General features: G+C 44.8%; 1 protein-coding gene across 1 annotated transcript; it reads right to left on the bottom strand.

Moving 5' to 3' along the window:
* Nucleotides 1-1,046: 1,046 nt before the first annotated feature.
* Nucleotides 1,047-15,372, bottom strand: LOC117390489 (cytochrome P450 2J6-like). The gene is made up of 9 exons (XM_033988238.2): nucleotides 15,164-15,372; nucleotides 14,825-14,990; nucleotides 14,153-14,305; nucleotides 8,349-8,509; nucleotides 7,809-7,985; nucleotides 7,335-7,473; nucleotides 7,053-7,240; nucleotides 1,908-2,049; nucleotides 1,047-1,722 (listed from the first exon to the last, which is right to left on the bottom strand). Exons 1-9 carry the CDS (start codon nucleotides 15,353-15,355, stop codon nucleotides 1,547-1,549), a joined length of 1,494 nt encoding a protein of 497 aa, XP_033844129.1. The 5' UTR covers nucleotides 15,356-15,372; the 3' UTR covers nucleotides 1,047-1,546.
* Nucleotides 15,373-16,407: the final 1,035 nt, after the last annotated feature.

Below are 16,407 nucleotides of genomic sequence, written 5' to 3'. Positions count from 1 at the left end.
TGTGGTCAGATGAGACCAAAATAGAACTTTTTGGTCTTAATTACACTGACTGTGTTTGGAGGAAGAAGAATGATGAGTACCATCCAAAGAACACCATCCCTACTGTGAAGCATGGGGGTGGAAACATCATGCTTTGGGGAGGGGGGGGGGTTCTGTACATGGGGCAGGACGACTGCACTGTATTAAGGAGAGGATGACCCGGGCCATGTATTGGGGAACAACCTCCTTCCCTCAGTTAGAGCATTGAAGATGGGTTGTGGCTGTGTGCTTCGGGTCACATGACAATGACCCGAAGCACAAAGCCAGGATAACCAAGGAGTGTCTCCATAAGAAGCATATCAAGGTTCTGGAGTGGCCTAGCCAGTCTCCAGACCTAAACTCAATAGGAAATCTTTGGAGGGAGCTCAAACTCTGTGTTTCTCAGCGACAGCCCAGAAACCTGACTGATCTAGAGAAGATCTGAGTGGGCCAAAATCCCTCCTGCAGTGTGTGCAAACCTGGTGAAACACTGCAGGAAACATTTGACCTCTGTAATTGCAAACAAAGGCTACTGTCCCAAATATTAACATTGATTTTCTCACGTGTTCAAATACTTATTTGCAGCAGTAACATACAAATAAATTATTTTAAAAATCATACAATGTGATTTCTAGATTTATTTTTTTTTCAATTATGGCTCTCACAGTGGACGTGCACCTAAGATGAAAATTTCAGACCCCTCCATGATTTTTAAGTGGGAGAACTTGCAAAATCACAGGGTATTCAAATACTTATTTGCCTCACTGTACAATTTTCACAAAGGTCGAATTTTGTGGCAATTTTTACTTATTTTCAGATCATAAACTTTCTCAGCTCAAAATCTGTCTGTTGTCTTAAAAAATGCTTTTTAATCGTTAGTTCCAGATGCACTCTATGTCCACTCTAACTAAGCTCAAGCACTGATAGGTTAGAGAGGTCATATGGGACGACATGAATGTGAGCAATGTAAACGAGCCCAACTATTGTGAATGAGTCACAGGTTTAGAACATGGTTCAGAAGTGCCCTGGAAGCATAAACATTATCATTTATAATTTGTAATTTATTTATTATTCCCTTGTCTCCTTCTAGGCTGCTCTGCTTGCTCTCATCGTGCAAAGTCTCGGAGGATATTTCAACAGCGCATGGTCTAGGGGCAGGGCAGGGCTGGATGTACCTAGCCACTAAAGGCTGAACTCGTAACATGCACCACTGAGCACAACCCATTGACTTCAGTGACCCCAGGGCTTGGTCCCATGCCTGCAGCATGGGTGCTTGGATACTGTTGTCAATCCTTAGATAGGGTACAGTTAGATGCCTTTAAATATAAACCGTTATCCATTTATTAGTGCACAAAGTTAGACATCAAAACTATACATTCACAATGATAATTAATCCAGCTTTAGTTATTCAGCACAATATGTATAATTAAACAATCCCGTGGCGAGCTACATGGAAGGGGTTGAAGAGCTACCGGTATCTCCTGAGCGTCAGGTTGGATACTGCTGTAGATAGCGCTACAGCCTGGAACTAGCGGACCTTAGCGCAAACTTTGAAGGGGTGCGGGACACGTATGGTCCCAGTCACTCCATCAGTCCTCAGCTCCTCTCCGTCCAAAACGTAAAACGAAAACTTCTGCAGCAAACCAACAATAAACAGGAACAGTTCCATTTTAGCGAGTCCCTCTCCAAGACACACACGTTTCCCTGGAAAATCAACAACCATTGTGATAAGTCCATAGGCCTACTTAGGCTATTGTAACCATAGATTGTATTGTAAATACTGACCAAAGATGAACTTCAAAAACTACAATGGTACCACTAGAGGGTAAACAAGCAGTCTGAATAGATTGCTTCTACATATCAACTCTGAGAAATCAAATGTGGTTTACCTGCTGAGAAAGGCAGCAGAGAGTCTCTCTTTATAAACTTTCCGTCTTTGTCCAGGAAGTGTCCAGGATTAAACATGTCCGGAGTTTCCCACTCAGTCTTGTCAAAGAGCACAGAGTGTAGCAAGGGCATGATGCTGGTCCCCTGTAACACAGAAAAACAGGCCTATTTAAAAGTGCACTATAACTTTTTCCGTGGAATGTGCTCCTCCTGCTTGAGGTACAGTCATTCTTTTGCACAAATCTGTTCCCTTTGTTTTCCAATAAAATAATCTCAGACCCTAATGGCAGGAATATTATCCATTATTATTATTTATTTATTATTAGAGTTCATTAGGACCAATCACTCTTGTTCTGCTTATTTTTTGTTGCATTGCCCTACTAGACAGGGGTGCCCTCTGGGTCCTCAGCTTTTTGCTTTAGCTATCGAGTCCTTGGCTATTACTATTCGCTCCAACCCAGAAATCAGAGGCATACATAAGCAAGGTCTAGAGACAAATGCTTCATTATATGCAGATGATTTACTTTTGTATGTATCAGATCTAAATACATCAATACCTGCTGTTTTGTGTCTTCTTTCAGACTTTGGACAGTTATCATGATACAAACTTAATTTAAGAAAAGGTGACCTCTTCTTACTCTTCTTTTACTCTCCTTTTAAAGTGGCTTATGACAACTTTTTACATCTTGGAATTAAGGTTACACAAAATGAATCAAAATGAATGTCTTCTCTCAGTTTTTGTTCTTATTCCAGTGTATTCCCCTTGTCCTGTCCAGAATTTTTTTGGGATAAGAAAGTTTCTCATCCCTCCAAAGTCTCTATTGGAAGTGATGACTTTATTTCATTACGGGGCCTTCAATATAAGACTTTTTTAAATATTGGCCTTCAATCTGAAACTGTTTCCTCTTGCAGCCTTGTTATATTCACTCATACAATTCCCTACTAAAATGTACTCAAAGAACAGTATTGTTAAAATAAGGTTTGGACTCAATTTAGATGTTACTTTGGTTCGCAAATTTATTTGCACAATGCCCCTTTAGCAGCAAATATTTTTTCCTCTTTCTCGGGCTGATAGCTTTTTTTAAATTGGTCAAATCTCGGCAAACAGACTTTTAAAGATTTGTTTTTTGAGAATGTTTTTGCATCTTTTCAACAACTATCTGCAAAATTCTCTCTCCCAAAGCCATTTTTTCAGAGACAGCTGTTTTGTTAATAGCAACTTCCCATCACTGATTCTTTACTTTTATCCACTCCTTGAAATGGTCTACTGTATTAGTCTATAATCAGATGCAGTTGAAACCAGAAGTTTACATACACTAAATAAAAATATCCTTTTTTTTCTCACTGTCTCACATGAAATCAGACAAAACTCAAAGTCAGAATCTTACATCCATTTCATTAGCATTTGGTACCAATGCCATGACTTGGGTCAACTATTTTGAATATCCTTCCACAAGCTTCTCACAATAGTTGGCAGGAATTTTTACCCATTCCTCCAAACAGAACTGATGTAACTGAGCCTAGTTTTAGGCCGCCTTACTCGCACATGCCTTTCCCGTTTTCCTCCAAACATAATGATACTCATTATGGCCAAGCAGTTCAATTTTAGTTTCGTCGGACCACAGGAAATGTCTCCAAATATTAAGGTTTTTGTCCCTGTGTGCATTTGCAAACTGTAATCTGGCTTTTTATGTTTCTTTTGAAGTAATGGCTTCTTCCAAGCAGAGTGGCCTTTCAGCCCATGCCAATACAGTACTCGTTTCACTGTGGATAATGGTACAATAAACACACTCTTACCAGCTTCAGCAGCATCTTCACATGCTTGTGTTAATATGCATATTTTGAACCAAAGCACATTTATCTCTGGGACACAGAACTGGCCTCCTTCCTCAGCAGTATGATAGCTGGACATTCCCATGGTATTTATACTTGTGTATACTTGTTTGAACAGATGGACATGGCACATTCGGCATCTGGAAATTGCACCCAAGGATGAATTGGACTTGTGCAAGTCCACAATTCTCTTCCTGATTTCTTGGCTGATTTCTTTTGACTCAGCCAACAAGATGTTACACAAAGAAGCAGATTGTTTCAGGTGTGCCTTCAAATACATCCACGGGTGTGTCTCTATTTAAGTCAAATATTGTCAGTAAACCTGAATCAGAAGCTTCCAGAGACATGACCTCATCATTTGTGTTCTCCCAAATTGTTTAAATGCATAGTAATAGTACTGTATGTAAACTTCTGACTTTGAAGAAAGTAATGAAAAATTGTCTTAAAAAGCCGTCTCTCATTATTATGGCATTTAGCAAATAGAAATTATTTTGGCAATCCTAACTGACCTAAAACAGGAAAAGTTTAGGTTGATTTCTTGTCAGGCAATGAGGGGAAAAAAAGTGTGTCTTTTTATATGTGTATGTAAATTTTCAACTATATTGGTTAGTCACTCAAAATTCTGTTGACTCTATTAAAGCTCTTTGGAAGGGAGATCTTGGTGAGACTCTGTCTGATGAGCTGACAGTTGACAGTTTTTTCAATAATTTCAAGTGTTATTGTCTGTCCTGCCATTTTTTGCACTATTTTCCCCCCTCCCTTCTGTATCTGAGCCTGGAGCTGGGCGGAGATTTGGGCTCCTACCATGCACATCTGCACATAATCTGCTATCAACTGCACCTGGGTAGGATAATGGGAGCCAGGACCTGGCACTCAGCCTCAGATCATCCATGTATCCCTTGTGATACAACTCTGCTTGGCTCAGTTCATGTTTTTGCTCTTTGTGACTTTTTAAAAATTTGATATTTTGCTCCTCACCAGATCCCACTCCCTGGACCCGCTCAGCTCCTCTCTCTTCGACCCTGCTCTTCACTATTGGTACTGTTCATCTCGTCTCAGACTCTGCTGCTCATGCTCTATCCCTGGACCAAGGCAAACACCCCACTCTCAACCCACTGATCGATCTACCTTCTGAAATTTGTAAATAAACATTGTTAAACTTCTTCTGTCTCTTTGGTCCTCCCTGTCAGTCGTTACAACCAAACGATCTGGCCACCATGGACCAATCAGACTCGGGGCCGGATCAAACGCTACACCGGGCGTTTTTGCACCACGGCAACATGAACAAACAAAGCAAGTTTCCCAGCTCTCCAACCAGGTCTCTGCTCTGCTCACTCTCCCGTGCTCAGCTCCTGCCGGACCACCGCGGCGCCGCGACCTCTGGAATTGAGAGGCACTGATCCGGACCCATATTCAGGTCAGCCCAGCCTCTATCAGGGTTTCCTTTTTCAATGGACCTCCATGTTTCAAGAACATCCAGCCAGCTTTACATCTGACACTGCTAAAATAGGATACATGTGTGGATTACTGAGGGAGAGAGCACTCCAATGGGCAGAGGATAAATTGTCTAACACTGTTATAGACCATGTGACTTTTGATGCTTTTGTGAGTGAGTTCAAACTGGTATTCGATCACCCGCACTATCAAGCTGACACCTCTCTCTGCCTACTAAGCCTTGTTCAGGGATCCAGGTCTGTGGCAGATTACACCATTGAGTTCTGGACACTAGCGGCGGAGGTGGATTGGACCGACAGCGCAGTAATGGTGGTCTTCGTGAATGGACTAAGTGAAAAATTAAAGGACGAACAGGTTTCTCATGATGACCCACCTGACCTAAAATCTCTGATTTCCCTAGCCATATATCTTGATTTCCTTGATACCTTGATATTCTGATCTTTTCTAAGTCCCCACAGGAACACCAACACCACGTGCGCAAAGTCCTCCACCATCGACAGGGGAATAAATTTTATGTCAAGGCAGAGAAGTGTGAGTTCCACTCGGATAAGGTCAGTTTCCTGGGGTTTATTGTGGGGCATGGACAGGTAAACGCTGATCCAGAAAAGATTAAAGCGGTTACTGACTGGCCTACGTCTACCAACAGAAAACAATTACAAAGTTTGCCAAGTTCTACAGGCATTTCATCAGGGACTTTAGCCATGTTGTCGCTCCCCTCACTAAACTCACTTCTCCCTCCAGATAGTTCAGTTGGACCCCTGAGGCCCAGTCCACTTTTGAAAAGCTGAAGGACCTATTCACCTCGGCCCCGATCCTAAGTCAGCCCGACCCCTCCCGCCAGTTTGTTGTGGAGGTGGATGCCTCAGACACTGGTGTTGGGGCAGTCCTCTCCCAAAGGTTTGAACCTCACAATCGATTAAACCCCTGTGCCTTTTTCTCTCGTTGCCTTTCCTCTGCTGAGAGCAATTACGATGTGGGGGATCGAGAACTGCTGGCAGTCAAACTTGCCCTGGAAGAGCGGCGTCACTGGTTGGAGGGGCTGGAGCATCCTTTTCTGGTTTGGACAGATCACAATAATCTATCTGACATTCAATCCACCAAACGCTCAAATTCCCGTCAAGCCTGCTGGTCACTGTTTTTTTGTAGATTATACTTTATACTCACCTATCACCCATAATCCGGTGTATATAGTCTCGGAGCAAGGGACCCAATTCACATCCCAAGTTTGGCGCTCCTTCTGAGAGTCTGGGCGCATCTGTGAGTCTCACTTCTCGTTTTCATAGACCGAGCAGGCTACTCAGCACTTGGAGACGGCGTTACGCTGTGTGGTATCCTCTAACCCCTCTGCTTGGAGCACATTCCTGCTGTGGATTTTCGGAGGAAAAGGACCTGGCGGTACCTTCCATGCAACACCACCTCCAACGCTGCCACAAGTTCTGGGGAAGGACCAGAGCAGCTCTTGTCCAATCTGGGGCCAGGACGAAGGCAGCTGCAGACCAGCTCCGCACCCCCAAATATCAGCCAGGTCAGTCAGTGTGGCTTTCGTCCAAAAATATCCCTCTTAAAACTGACTCCCGGAAACTCTTTCCTCGCTTCTTGGGTCCCGTCCGCAGTACAGTTCAGCTTCCTCCTTCCCTCCGCATCCACGCTACAGTCCACGTGTCCCAAGCTTTTATGACTCTTCTTGAAAGGAGGGTAATTTTACTGAAACGGATGTCCCCACAGTCTCCATAATGTACACAGTGACTTAGGGATGTTTTATATTTTCTTAAACTTGAGAAGATAAGAATGACACTTCATCATTCCTCTGACACAAATATGGCATCCACTGACCCAAATAGTACGACCAATTACTGTACCTTTGGAATGAAGTATCCACCCAGAGTGGTGTCTTTAGAGGCCATTCTCATGCCATTTAGGGGCACTATGTTTCCTATTCTCTGGATCTCATGGACGACTGCATCAGTGTATGGCAGGTTGGCCCGGTCTGCCATCGTGGGCAAACGATTCTGTCCAATCACGCTGTCTATTTCTTCCTGGACCTTTTCTGAAAAGGTAACATAGAAATTTATCAAAATCATTGATTTTAAATAAAAGACTTTATGCTTATGTAAATCCACAACTACTGTGAAGTTCCTTACCCTGCACTTCAGGGTGCTTTATGAGGTAAATCAAGGTCCACTGTAGAGAGGTGGAGGTGGTCTCTGTTCCAGCCAAGAAAAGATCCATGGCACAATAAGCCAAATTGGTCTCATCAAAACCAGCATCAGAGTCTTTATTCTGCCAAGATAATTAATAATAATTTCAAATGTTTCTGCGACTGTAAAGATGTATGTCAATATATTTTGCAAAACTGTACACTCCTTTCTAACTAAAATGTTAGCCAAAGATTGTAGTTTTTCTCCACTTAATAAAAAAATAATAATAATATACTACTATAATCTAACTATGAACGTGGACTGGGAATCTTTTTTGGGTAAAAAAAATATATATATTTTATTTTGCTATCATATCAGACATTTAAAAAAATAAATGTATCCACACAAAAAATATGATGGTCTCTTTTTGTCCAGATATATTCAGTTATGGATGTAAAAGTATTGGCATGAACTCACATTTTTCATCTCAATTATGAAGGAATCAATATAGTCGCGGGGGTTACTGGGTTCCAGGTCCTTCTTGTGGTTCTCAACCTCCTCAGAGATGAACTCATGGATCTTCACACCATCCTCAAACATTCTATTGTGTGGACCAGGCAAGAGCTTCATCAGCCAGGCGAAAGACTCGTACAGCTGTCAATAAAAACACAAGACATAATCATCAAGAAATCACATTATTCTAGGCCTGTACTGTTTAAGTGTTCGGGCACAGACACAATCCATACTTTTGTGATGTAGTTGGATACATCTACTTGGAATATTTTGGAAATTATCAATAAATAAATGGTCAAGTTAAACTAATTTTGCTAATTTTGCTTTAGAACATTTTTCATGTCATATATTATCTTTAATTAAAATTGAATTGAAGAATACTGACTCTTTCATCTGAGAGTGACAGTATTTTCTTGTTCCTGTTGTTTGTTTTAATGTCCAAAGGTTTAATGTTTAGTTTTAGATTTATTTTGTATATTTGTTGGACAACAGTCTGACTCTTACCTGAGCCCATATTGTGCCTTGTAGATAAAGAGTTTCAGTCAAGTAATGGAGCATAGTCTGAAATCTATCGTCGCTGTAGTCAAAGCGTTTCCCCATCACCAGCTGACAGATAATGTTGGACACAGCATTATTGAAAAGGCCAGCCGGTCTAAACGGCTCCCCTGGAGAAGAAAATAGATATTTAATTTTTTTAATTTTTTTTTTTATTACATTTATTGTCTATATGCACAATACAATATTCATGTACATCTGACCAGCAAGACATACCCCTAGCAGGAGATTTAAAACATTATCATCATTGCATTATAGAAGTAATAGTATTGTAAATAAACAACAAAGCAAGGATGGAATATACAGTACTGAAAGTAAATGTATAAATAAATTAAATAGGCAAGAAAATAGATATTTTAAATCAGAATACAGTTAGTCACAGTGCTGACACAAAGAGAAAGTATAATTATTTATTTTAACTTTTTAAAAAAAAATAAGAATATGTTTGTTATTGTCATGATCCCTGTCTTGCTCTCCCTGCACCCCTGTCTCCCTCCTCCCTCACCTGCCTGTCTCCGGAGCTGGGCGGAGTCCTGACTCCTCCCGCGCGCACCTGCTTTCCATCAACGAAATCAACACCACCTGCCGTGGATAAGAGGGGTCTGGACCAGTCACTCAGCGCCGGAACGTCCGCGTGCTCTACGTGAATATGCTCTTGGCTTAACACTTTTTGATCCTTGTATTCTCGTGTTTTATTGGAACCTTTCTGCTCTGCTCCAGGAAGCCGCCCGAGAACCAGCTCCGCATCTCCCCTGCCCCTGCACCTCTGTTCTGGTATGGTCTTGTGTCTCCCTGTCTCGTCGTGCACCCCTGTCTCTCCACGTTCACGGACCCGCAGCTACGCTCCCCCAGCTCCTATGGATTATGACTTATGATTTACTAGACTTTGAACTAAGCTTTTGAACTCTTACCTTTGTTATCACATGTGTGAATAAAGACATTGTTAAACATCGTGAGTCTGCACCTTTGGTCCTTACGCCACGCTGGTTACGACAGAACGTTCCGGCCAGAAGTGGACCAAGCGGACTCAAGACCGGACGCTACGCTTCAGCAGGCGTTTACTCACCACGGCGACATGCTCGGGCAGCACGAGCGGACCATTCGGACCCTGCTGGAGCAGAATCAGTCCCTGGCGCAGCAGGTGTCTCAGCTCGGCAATCAGGTTACTACGCTGCTCGCGCACCTGTCTCCTACCACTGTCGCCGCTGGACCCGCTACTCCGCCCCATCCTCCGGAGTCTAGGAGCACCGATCCGGAACCGTATGCGGGGCAGCCAGACCTCTGCTGAGGCTTCCTGTTCCAGTGCCTCTCCGTGTTCCAGCAGCGCCCAGCCCGTTTCCCCACAGACGCGGCCAAGACATGCTATGTCTGTGGGTTGCTCCGGGGCAGGGCACTCCAATGGGCGGAGGCTAGGTTTGCCAGCTCCGCTTTAGACAGCACGGACTTTGAGACTTTTTTAAACAAATTCAAGCTGGTTTTTAGTCATCCCCACTATCGTGCGGATGCCGCCTCCCGCCTGCTAGGCATAACGCAGGGCTCCAGGTCAGTGGCGGAGTTCACCATCAATTTTTGGACACTAGCGGCCGAATTGGACTGGTCAGACAGCGCGCTTAAAGCGTTATTCTCCAGGCGACTAAGTGACGCTATGAAGGACGAGTTAGCCTCACGGGACGAGCCCTCCGACCTCAGGGCTTTGATTACACTGGCTAACCGCATAGACAATCGGCTACAGGAGCGTCGGCGGCAGGCTCGTCACTCCCCCGTTCGGACCGCGGTCCGCCCCCCGTCACCGGCTGCGGAGGAGCCTATGCAGATCGGGAGGGCGCGTCTCACGGTCGAGGAGCGCATGCGACGCCGCGCAGCAGGGGAGTGCTTCTACTGTGGGCTGAGGGGGCATTTCGTCGCTTCCTACCCAGCCCGGCCAAAAGGAAGGGCCCACCAATAGCCCTGGAAGTACTGGTGGGTCAGTCGCAGATCCCAGCTAATTGCAACAGACTTCAGCTCCCGGCCACTCTCTGTCCCCGCTCTAGGACCTTGTCTGTTCAGGCTTTGGTGGACTCCGGGGCTGAGGAGGACTTTATTGATCGCCAGTTGGCGGAGCAGTGGGGCATCAGTCTGGAGCCTCTGGATCACCCCCTCACTGCTCGCGCCCTCAATGGCCTGCTGTTGCGGCCGAGTTACTCATGTCACGGAACCTATTACTCTGCTTTTGTCTGGGAACCACCACGAGACCCGCAGGTTCTACGTCGTCGCCACCCCTTCTTCGCCGGTGGTGCTGGGCTACCCCTGGCTTCGGGTCCACAATCCGGTCATCGACTGGGCCCAGGGCGAGATTGTGGGGTGGAGCTCCGCCTGCCATGTGGGATGCTTGCGGTCCGCCCGGTCTCCTGCGGAGGGGGCCTCCCCAGCCAGCGATCCCGTCCCGAAGGCCCTCGACCTGTCCTTGGTTCCGGAGGAATATCACGACCTGCGGGACGTCTTCAACAAGGACCGGGCTCTCTCTCTACCTCCTCACCGCCTCTACAACTGCGCTATTGACCTGTTGCCCGGGGCCCCCTTACCCACTAGCCGCCTCTACAATCTGTCCCAGCCTGAGAGAGAGACCATGGAGCGGTATATTTGGGACTCCGTGGCTGCAGGTACTATCCGCCTTTCCTCCTCTCCTGTGGGGGCGGGGATTTTCTTCGTGGCCAAGAAGGACAAGACCCTTCGCCCCTGCATAGACTATAGAGGTCTTAAAGAGATAACTGTTAAGAATAAATATCCACTACCCCTTATTGACTCAGTGTTTACCCCTCTCCACGCCACCACTATATTTTCTAAGTTGGATTTACGTTAAGCTTATCATTTGGTGCGGGTGAGGGAGGGGGATGAGTGGAAAACGGCTTTTAAGACACCCATTGGATATTTTGAGTATTTGGTTATGCCCTTCGGACTTACTAATGCCCCAGCAGTGTTCCAAGCCCTCATTAATGATGTTCTCCGCGATTTTCTTAATCAGTTTGTTTTTGTATACCTGGACAATATCCTGATCTTTTCCAGGTCTTTGCAGGAGCACAGACAGCACGTCCGCCAGGTGTTACAACGACTGTTGGAGAACAGGCTATTTGTTAAGGCTGAGAAGTGTGAGTTTCATGCCGACCAGGTCAGTTTCCTGGGGTTCATAGTAGGGCGGGGCCAGGTAAAGGCGGACCCGGAGAAGGTCAAGGCCGTGAGGGACTGGCCTACCCCTACCAATCGGAAACAGCTCCAAAGATTCATAGGGTTTGCAAACTTTTACAGAAGGTTTATTAGAGACTTTAGCCGAGTTATCTCTCCCCTCACGAAACTCACATCCCCGGCCCAGACTTTCATTTTGTCTCAAGAGGCTCAGTCTGCCTTTGATAGACTTAAGACTATGTTTACCTCTGCCCCTATCTTACACCAGCCTGACCCCTCTCGGCAGTTCATAGTGGAAGTGGATGCCTCCGACACCGGGGTAGGAGCGGTCCTATCCCAGAGGTTCGACCCCCACGACCGACTGTTTCCCTGTGCCTTCTTCTCCCGGCGGTTGTCCCCAGCGGAGGTCAACTACGACGTGGGGGATCGCGAGCTGCTCGCTGTCAAGCTGGCCCTGGAGGAGTGGCGGCACTGGCTGGAGGGGGCGGAGCTGCCGTTTCTGATATGGACTGACCATAAAAACCTTTCGTACATTCAATCTGCCAAACGTCTTAACTCTCGCCAGGCTCGCTGGTCCTTGTTTTTTAGCCGTTTTAACTTTGTTCTCACTTACCGCCCGGGGACCCGGAATGTGAAGCCAGATGCCCTCTCCCGCCAGTTTGCTCAAGAGGAAGCTAGTGCCACTCCGGAGACTATTCTCCCCTCGTCCCGTGTGGTTGCCGCCCTCCGCTGGGAGATTGAGGACTTGGTGCGGGGGGCCCAGCGCGATAGCCCTGACCCAGGTAACGTTCCCCCCGGCACACTATTTGTTCCTGATTCTGTTCGCTCCCAGGTACCGCAATGGACTCACGGATCCCGTTTTTCCTGCCACCCCGGAGCTTCCCGCACCCTCTCACTGCTTAAATGACATTTCTGGTGGCCAACCATGGACAGAGATACCAAGGCCTACGTCGCTGCCTGTGAAGTGTGTGCCCGGGGGAAGTCGTCCCACTCGCCACCGTCTGGTCTGCTGCACCCGCTCCCGGTTCCGAGGCGACCGTGGTCTCACGTGGCGGTGGACTTTGTGACCGGCCTTCCTCCTTCCCAGGGTAACACTGTCATTTTAACCATTGTAGACCGTTTTTCCAAGGCAGCTCATTTCATCGCCCTGCCCAAACTCCCGACAGCCAAGGAGACAGCTGACCACCTCACTAACCATGTGTTTCGCCTCCACGGCATTCCCCAAGACATTGTGTCCGACAGAGGGACCCAGTTCACCTCCCAGGTCTGGCGCTCTTTTTGTGAGGGGCTGGGGGCTTCGGTGAGCCTCACCTCGGGGTTCCATCCCGAGTCTAACGGACAGACCGAGCGCACCAACCAGGACCTGGAGAGGGCTCTTAGATGTGTGGTCTCCGCTAACCCATCCGCCTGGAGTACCTACCTTCCGTGGATAGAATACTCCCACAACTCACTGGTGAGTTCCGCAACAGGAGTTTCCCCATTTTAGGCTTCGCTGGGGTACCAGCCACCACTCTTCCCCTCCGAGGAGAGGGACCTGGCGGTGCCGTCTGTCCAGCACCATCTCCAGCGCTGTTGCCGGGTCTGGAGGAGGACTCGGGCGGGGCTCCTTAAAGCTGGGGCCCGCACCAAGAAGGTGGCTGATCGCCGGTGCATCCCAGCTCCCAAGTATGTGCCGTCGGTTTGGTTGTCCGCAAGAAATATTCCGCTTAAGACCGACTCATGTAAACTCTCGCCACGATTCCTCAGTCCATTCAAAATCAACAGAATCATCAATGACTCCGCGTCCTCCGAGTCCTGACTCCTCCTGCGCGCACCTGCTTTCCATCAACGAAATCAACACCACCTGCCGTGGATAAGAGGGGTCTAGACCAGTCACTCAGCGCCGGAACGTCCGCGTGCTCTACGTGAATATGCTCTTGGCTTAACACTTTTTGATCCTTGTATTCCCGTGTTTTATTGGAACCTTTCTGCTCTGCTTCAGGAATCCGCCCGAGAACCAGCTCCGGATCTCCCCTGCCCGTGCACCTCTGTTGTGGTATAGTCTTGTGTCTCCCTGTCTCGTCGTGCACCCCTGTCTCTCCACGTTCACGGACCCGCAGCTACGCTCCCCAGCTCCTATGGATTACGACTTATGATTTACTAGACTTTGAACTCTTACCTTTGTTATCACGTGTGTGAATAAAGACATTGTTAAACATCGTGAGTCTGCACCTTTGGTCCTTACGCCACGCTGGTTACGACAGTTATTTGTTGTTGTCCAACTTGGTTTTAATAAAACAGACATATACTTGGTACTCACTTGTCGTATTGATACTGAAAAAATTTTACATAAATAGAACAAAATTTTAACCCTCCTACCCACAAGGGTGATAGATGGTGAACTTATATAGTGATGTGCTGAAAATTACATTTTATGGTCTGTTTTTTTTGTTGTTTTTTTTTAATGTCTTCAAAATTGTGTCTTAATGAAAACACAATCTATCAAAATCAGAATTGAGTGTTGCGCATCTCCTTAGTAACAAATAGACGTGAGTGAGAGGTAGGTATGCAAACCGGTCTCTGCTAATGTGCATATCATTTAATGCATGAAATACCTTTGTGACTTTGTATCTCTTCTTGCAGGTACTGAATCTCCTCGCGGATGCACTGCTCCATGGTACCTTTGCCCAGGCCGAAGCTCCTTAACGTAGACAAAGCAAAACGCCTTTGTTTTTTCCACTTCTCGCCATTGCTCATGAAGAGACCTCCTGTAGCATAATTATTAGTAGTTCATTCATAATATTTCACACAAGGTTCTGATAGGTTTTAAATGCTGAAACTTTGACTTGGTATACAGAAAAACACTTTATGGCATTTACCTCTTCATCAAGTCACACTACAGTAATAAAATTAGACTCTGCATTTCATTTATTACTTTTTAGCCCTTGACTTTGTAAAACATTCCCTGTTATAACAAAAGAAACAAGAAAACAATGCCCTAAAGGAGTATGCAGTAAGGAGGAGTGTATTCATTCATCTTTTGCTCCCAAAGGCAGGTACACTTTCTATCATCTCTTTTAACTGATTCTTTTTGACCAGACGGAGGCCTAAATGAGCTGGTTTAGAGGTGCTGTGATCTAGTATCTATTCTACTATTTTGTCCTGGCCAAACTCACTGAAATTTTAATATTTTCTTCTTTCCCTGCTGTAGCTTTGAGGACAAAAGCTCCCTCGCTCAGTATAAAATAATATTTGATTGGTGCACAACATTGTAGGTAGGTCCTGACCTCCTGTTGATGAGTAGAACCTATCGGCCATTGGGCTGAAGGGACGATCCACAAAGATGTCGGCTTGGTTCACTAAGGCTTCCTTCACCATCTTGTATCCACAGACGAACACAAGCTTCTCACTGCCAAATCGAAAGCTGAAGACATTTCCATAGATTTCGGCCAACTATGTATGAACAATAACTGTAAACCACAGGATGCAGTGCTAATTGCAGTTTATAGATTCATTAACATTTGTGTTAAACATTAGTGTGGGAGTGTGTCAAACTAATAAATATATATGAAAAAAAATAAATAAATATATGAGTGAAAATGTGCAAAAATCATACTGTAGCTCACCTTGAAAAAGCTCAAATGTGGAAATTTAGGGTCAGAATCAAAAAAGTTTCCCAGTAAAGGCAGAGCCCGTGGTCCAGGGGGGTAATTTGGAGGATTCCTGTTTTTAACATAATCTGCGATTAGGATGAAAAGCACCAGAAATAGTGCAATTGATTTGAAATCCAAACTTAGCAGGAAACTGTCGAGCCACATCTTGAAACATAAAGAGAGAGTCCTGTACTCCTACAGAGATAAACTTTACTGAGTATTATGCAACCTACTGAGCTCCACCTACTTGGGCTTTGGGTATGACCTCCAACATAACATAAATTTATCTGAGGTTTGTTTTAGATAGCAGTGGTTGATTATATTGCATGCAATGTTTATATATTTAGATCATAATACAGTAAGTACAGTACAGTAAGTAAAATAATTTAAAGATAAGTATAATTATACATATACATTATACGTAACTATATGTATTAGTGTTTGCAGTTATTTTGAATTACCTTTTAGCATTACCTACTTACTTACATACTTGTCAGTTTTAGAAAAGCTGACGTCTTTTATATAGTAGATCATTTAAACTCTAATACAATACATTGAAGTTGTATAATCTGAGACTAAGCCACGGTTAACATTACATAATGGTGAGTAGGCACTCAGAAGAGGGTGAAAGGAGAAGGTAGCAAAGTTCACGTTGGGTAGATCACAGAGATTTTTTCCTTTGTGTGCGTGACTGTTCCCAGGGTTTGTTCAAGTTCAGGCAGAATGTAGATTGGCATTTGTCACAGACTCACAAGAGAAATATAAAATAAACCTGCAAAACACTCTGAATAAAGAATAATAAATATGATTTTTAAATTTGTACAAATTCAAGTTAAACTAATATTTTATCTGCATTGTTTGGAATGACTAATGGGATGTCCAAGTAACAATTTATCTGTTTTTCAAAGCTGCTTGTAAAACTTTATCTTATATCTTCATGAGTCTGAACATAAAGGTCAATTTATGTTTGTGATGCTAATTAAATGTTTTTTTTAACCTTGAACGTTACACACATGGACAAAATTGTAGGTACACTTCGGTTAAAAAAAAGAAAAACTCACAATTGTCACAGAAATAAATTGTGACTGTAGTCACTTCATGAGTCTGAACATAAAGGTCAATTTATGTTTGTGATACCAATTAAATGTTTTTTGGACCTTGGACGTTAGTAGTTTATAGAAAAGGTGCAGTATAAGAGGATCATCATTTAACAACTA

Source organism: Periophthalmus magnuspinnatus, chromosome 22 (genome assembly GCF_009829125.3).
Source record: "Periophthalmus magnuspinnatus isolate fPerMag1 chromosome 22, fPerMag1.2.pri, whole genome shotgun sequence".
NCBI classification, from domain to species: Eukaryota; Metazoa; Chordata; class Actinopteri; order Gobiiformes; family Gobiidae; genus Periophthalmus; species Periophthalmus magnuspinnatus.
Note: the sequence above shows the minus strand (reverse complement) of the source record. Positions and strands in the feature narration are given on the sequence as shown.

Coding starts and splice junctions, on each gene's coding strand:
- LOC117390489 (XM_033988238.2), bottom strand. CDS start 15,355: ATGTGGCTCGACAGTTTCCTGCTAAGTTTGGATTTCAAATCAATTGCA. Junction 14,991..15,163: donor CACATTTGAGCTTTTTCAAG/GTGAGCTACAGT, acceptor GTTCATACATAG/TTGGCCGAAATCTATGGAAA. Junction 7,241..7,334: donor AAAGCACCCTGAAGTGCAGG/GTAAGGAACTTC, acceptor TTACCTTTTCAG/AAAAGGTCCAGGAAGAAATA.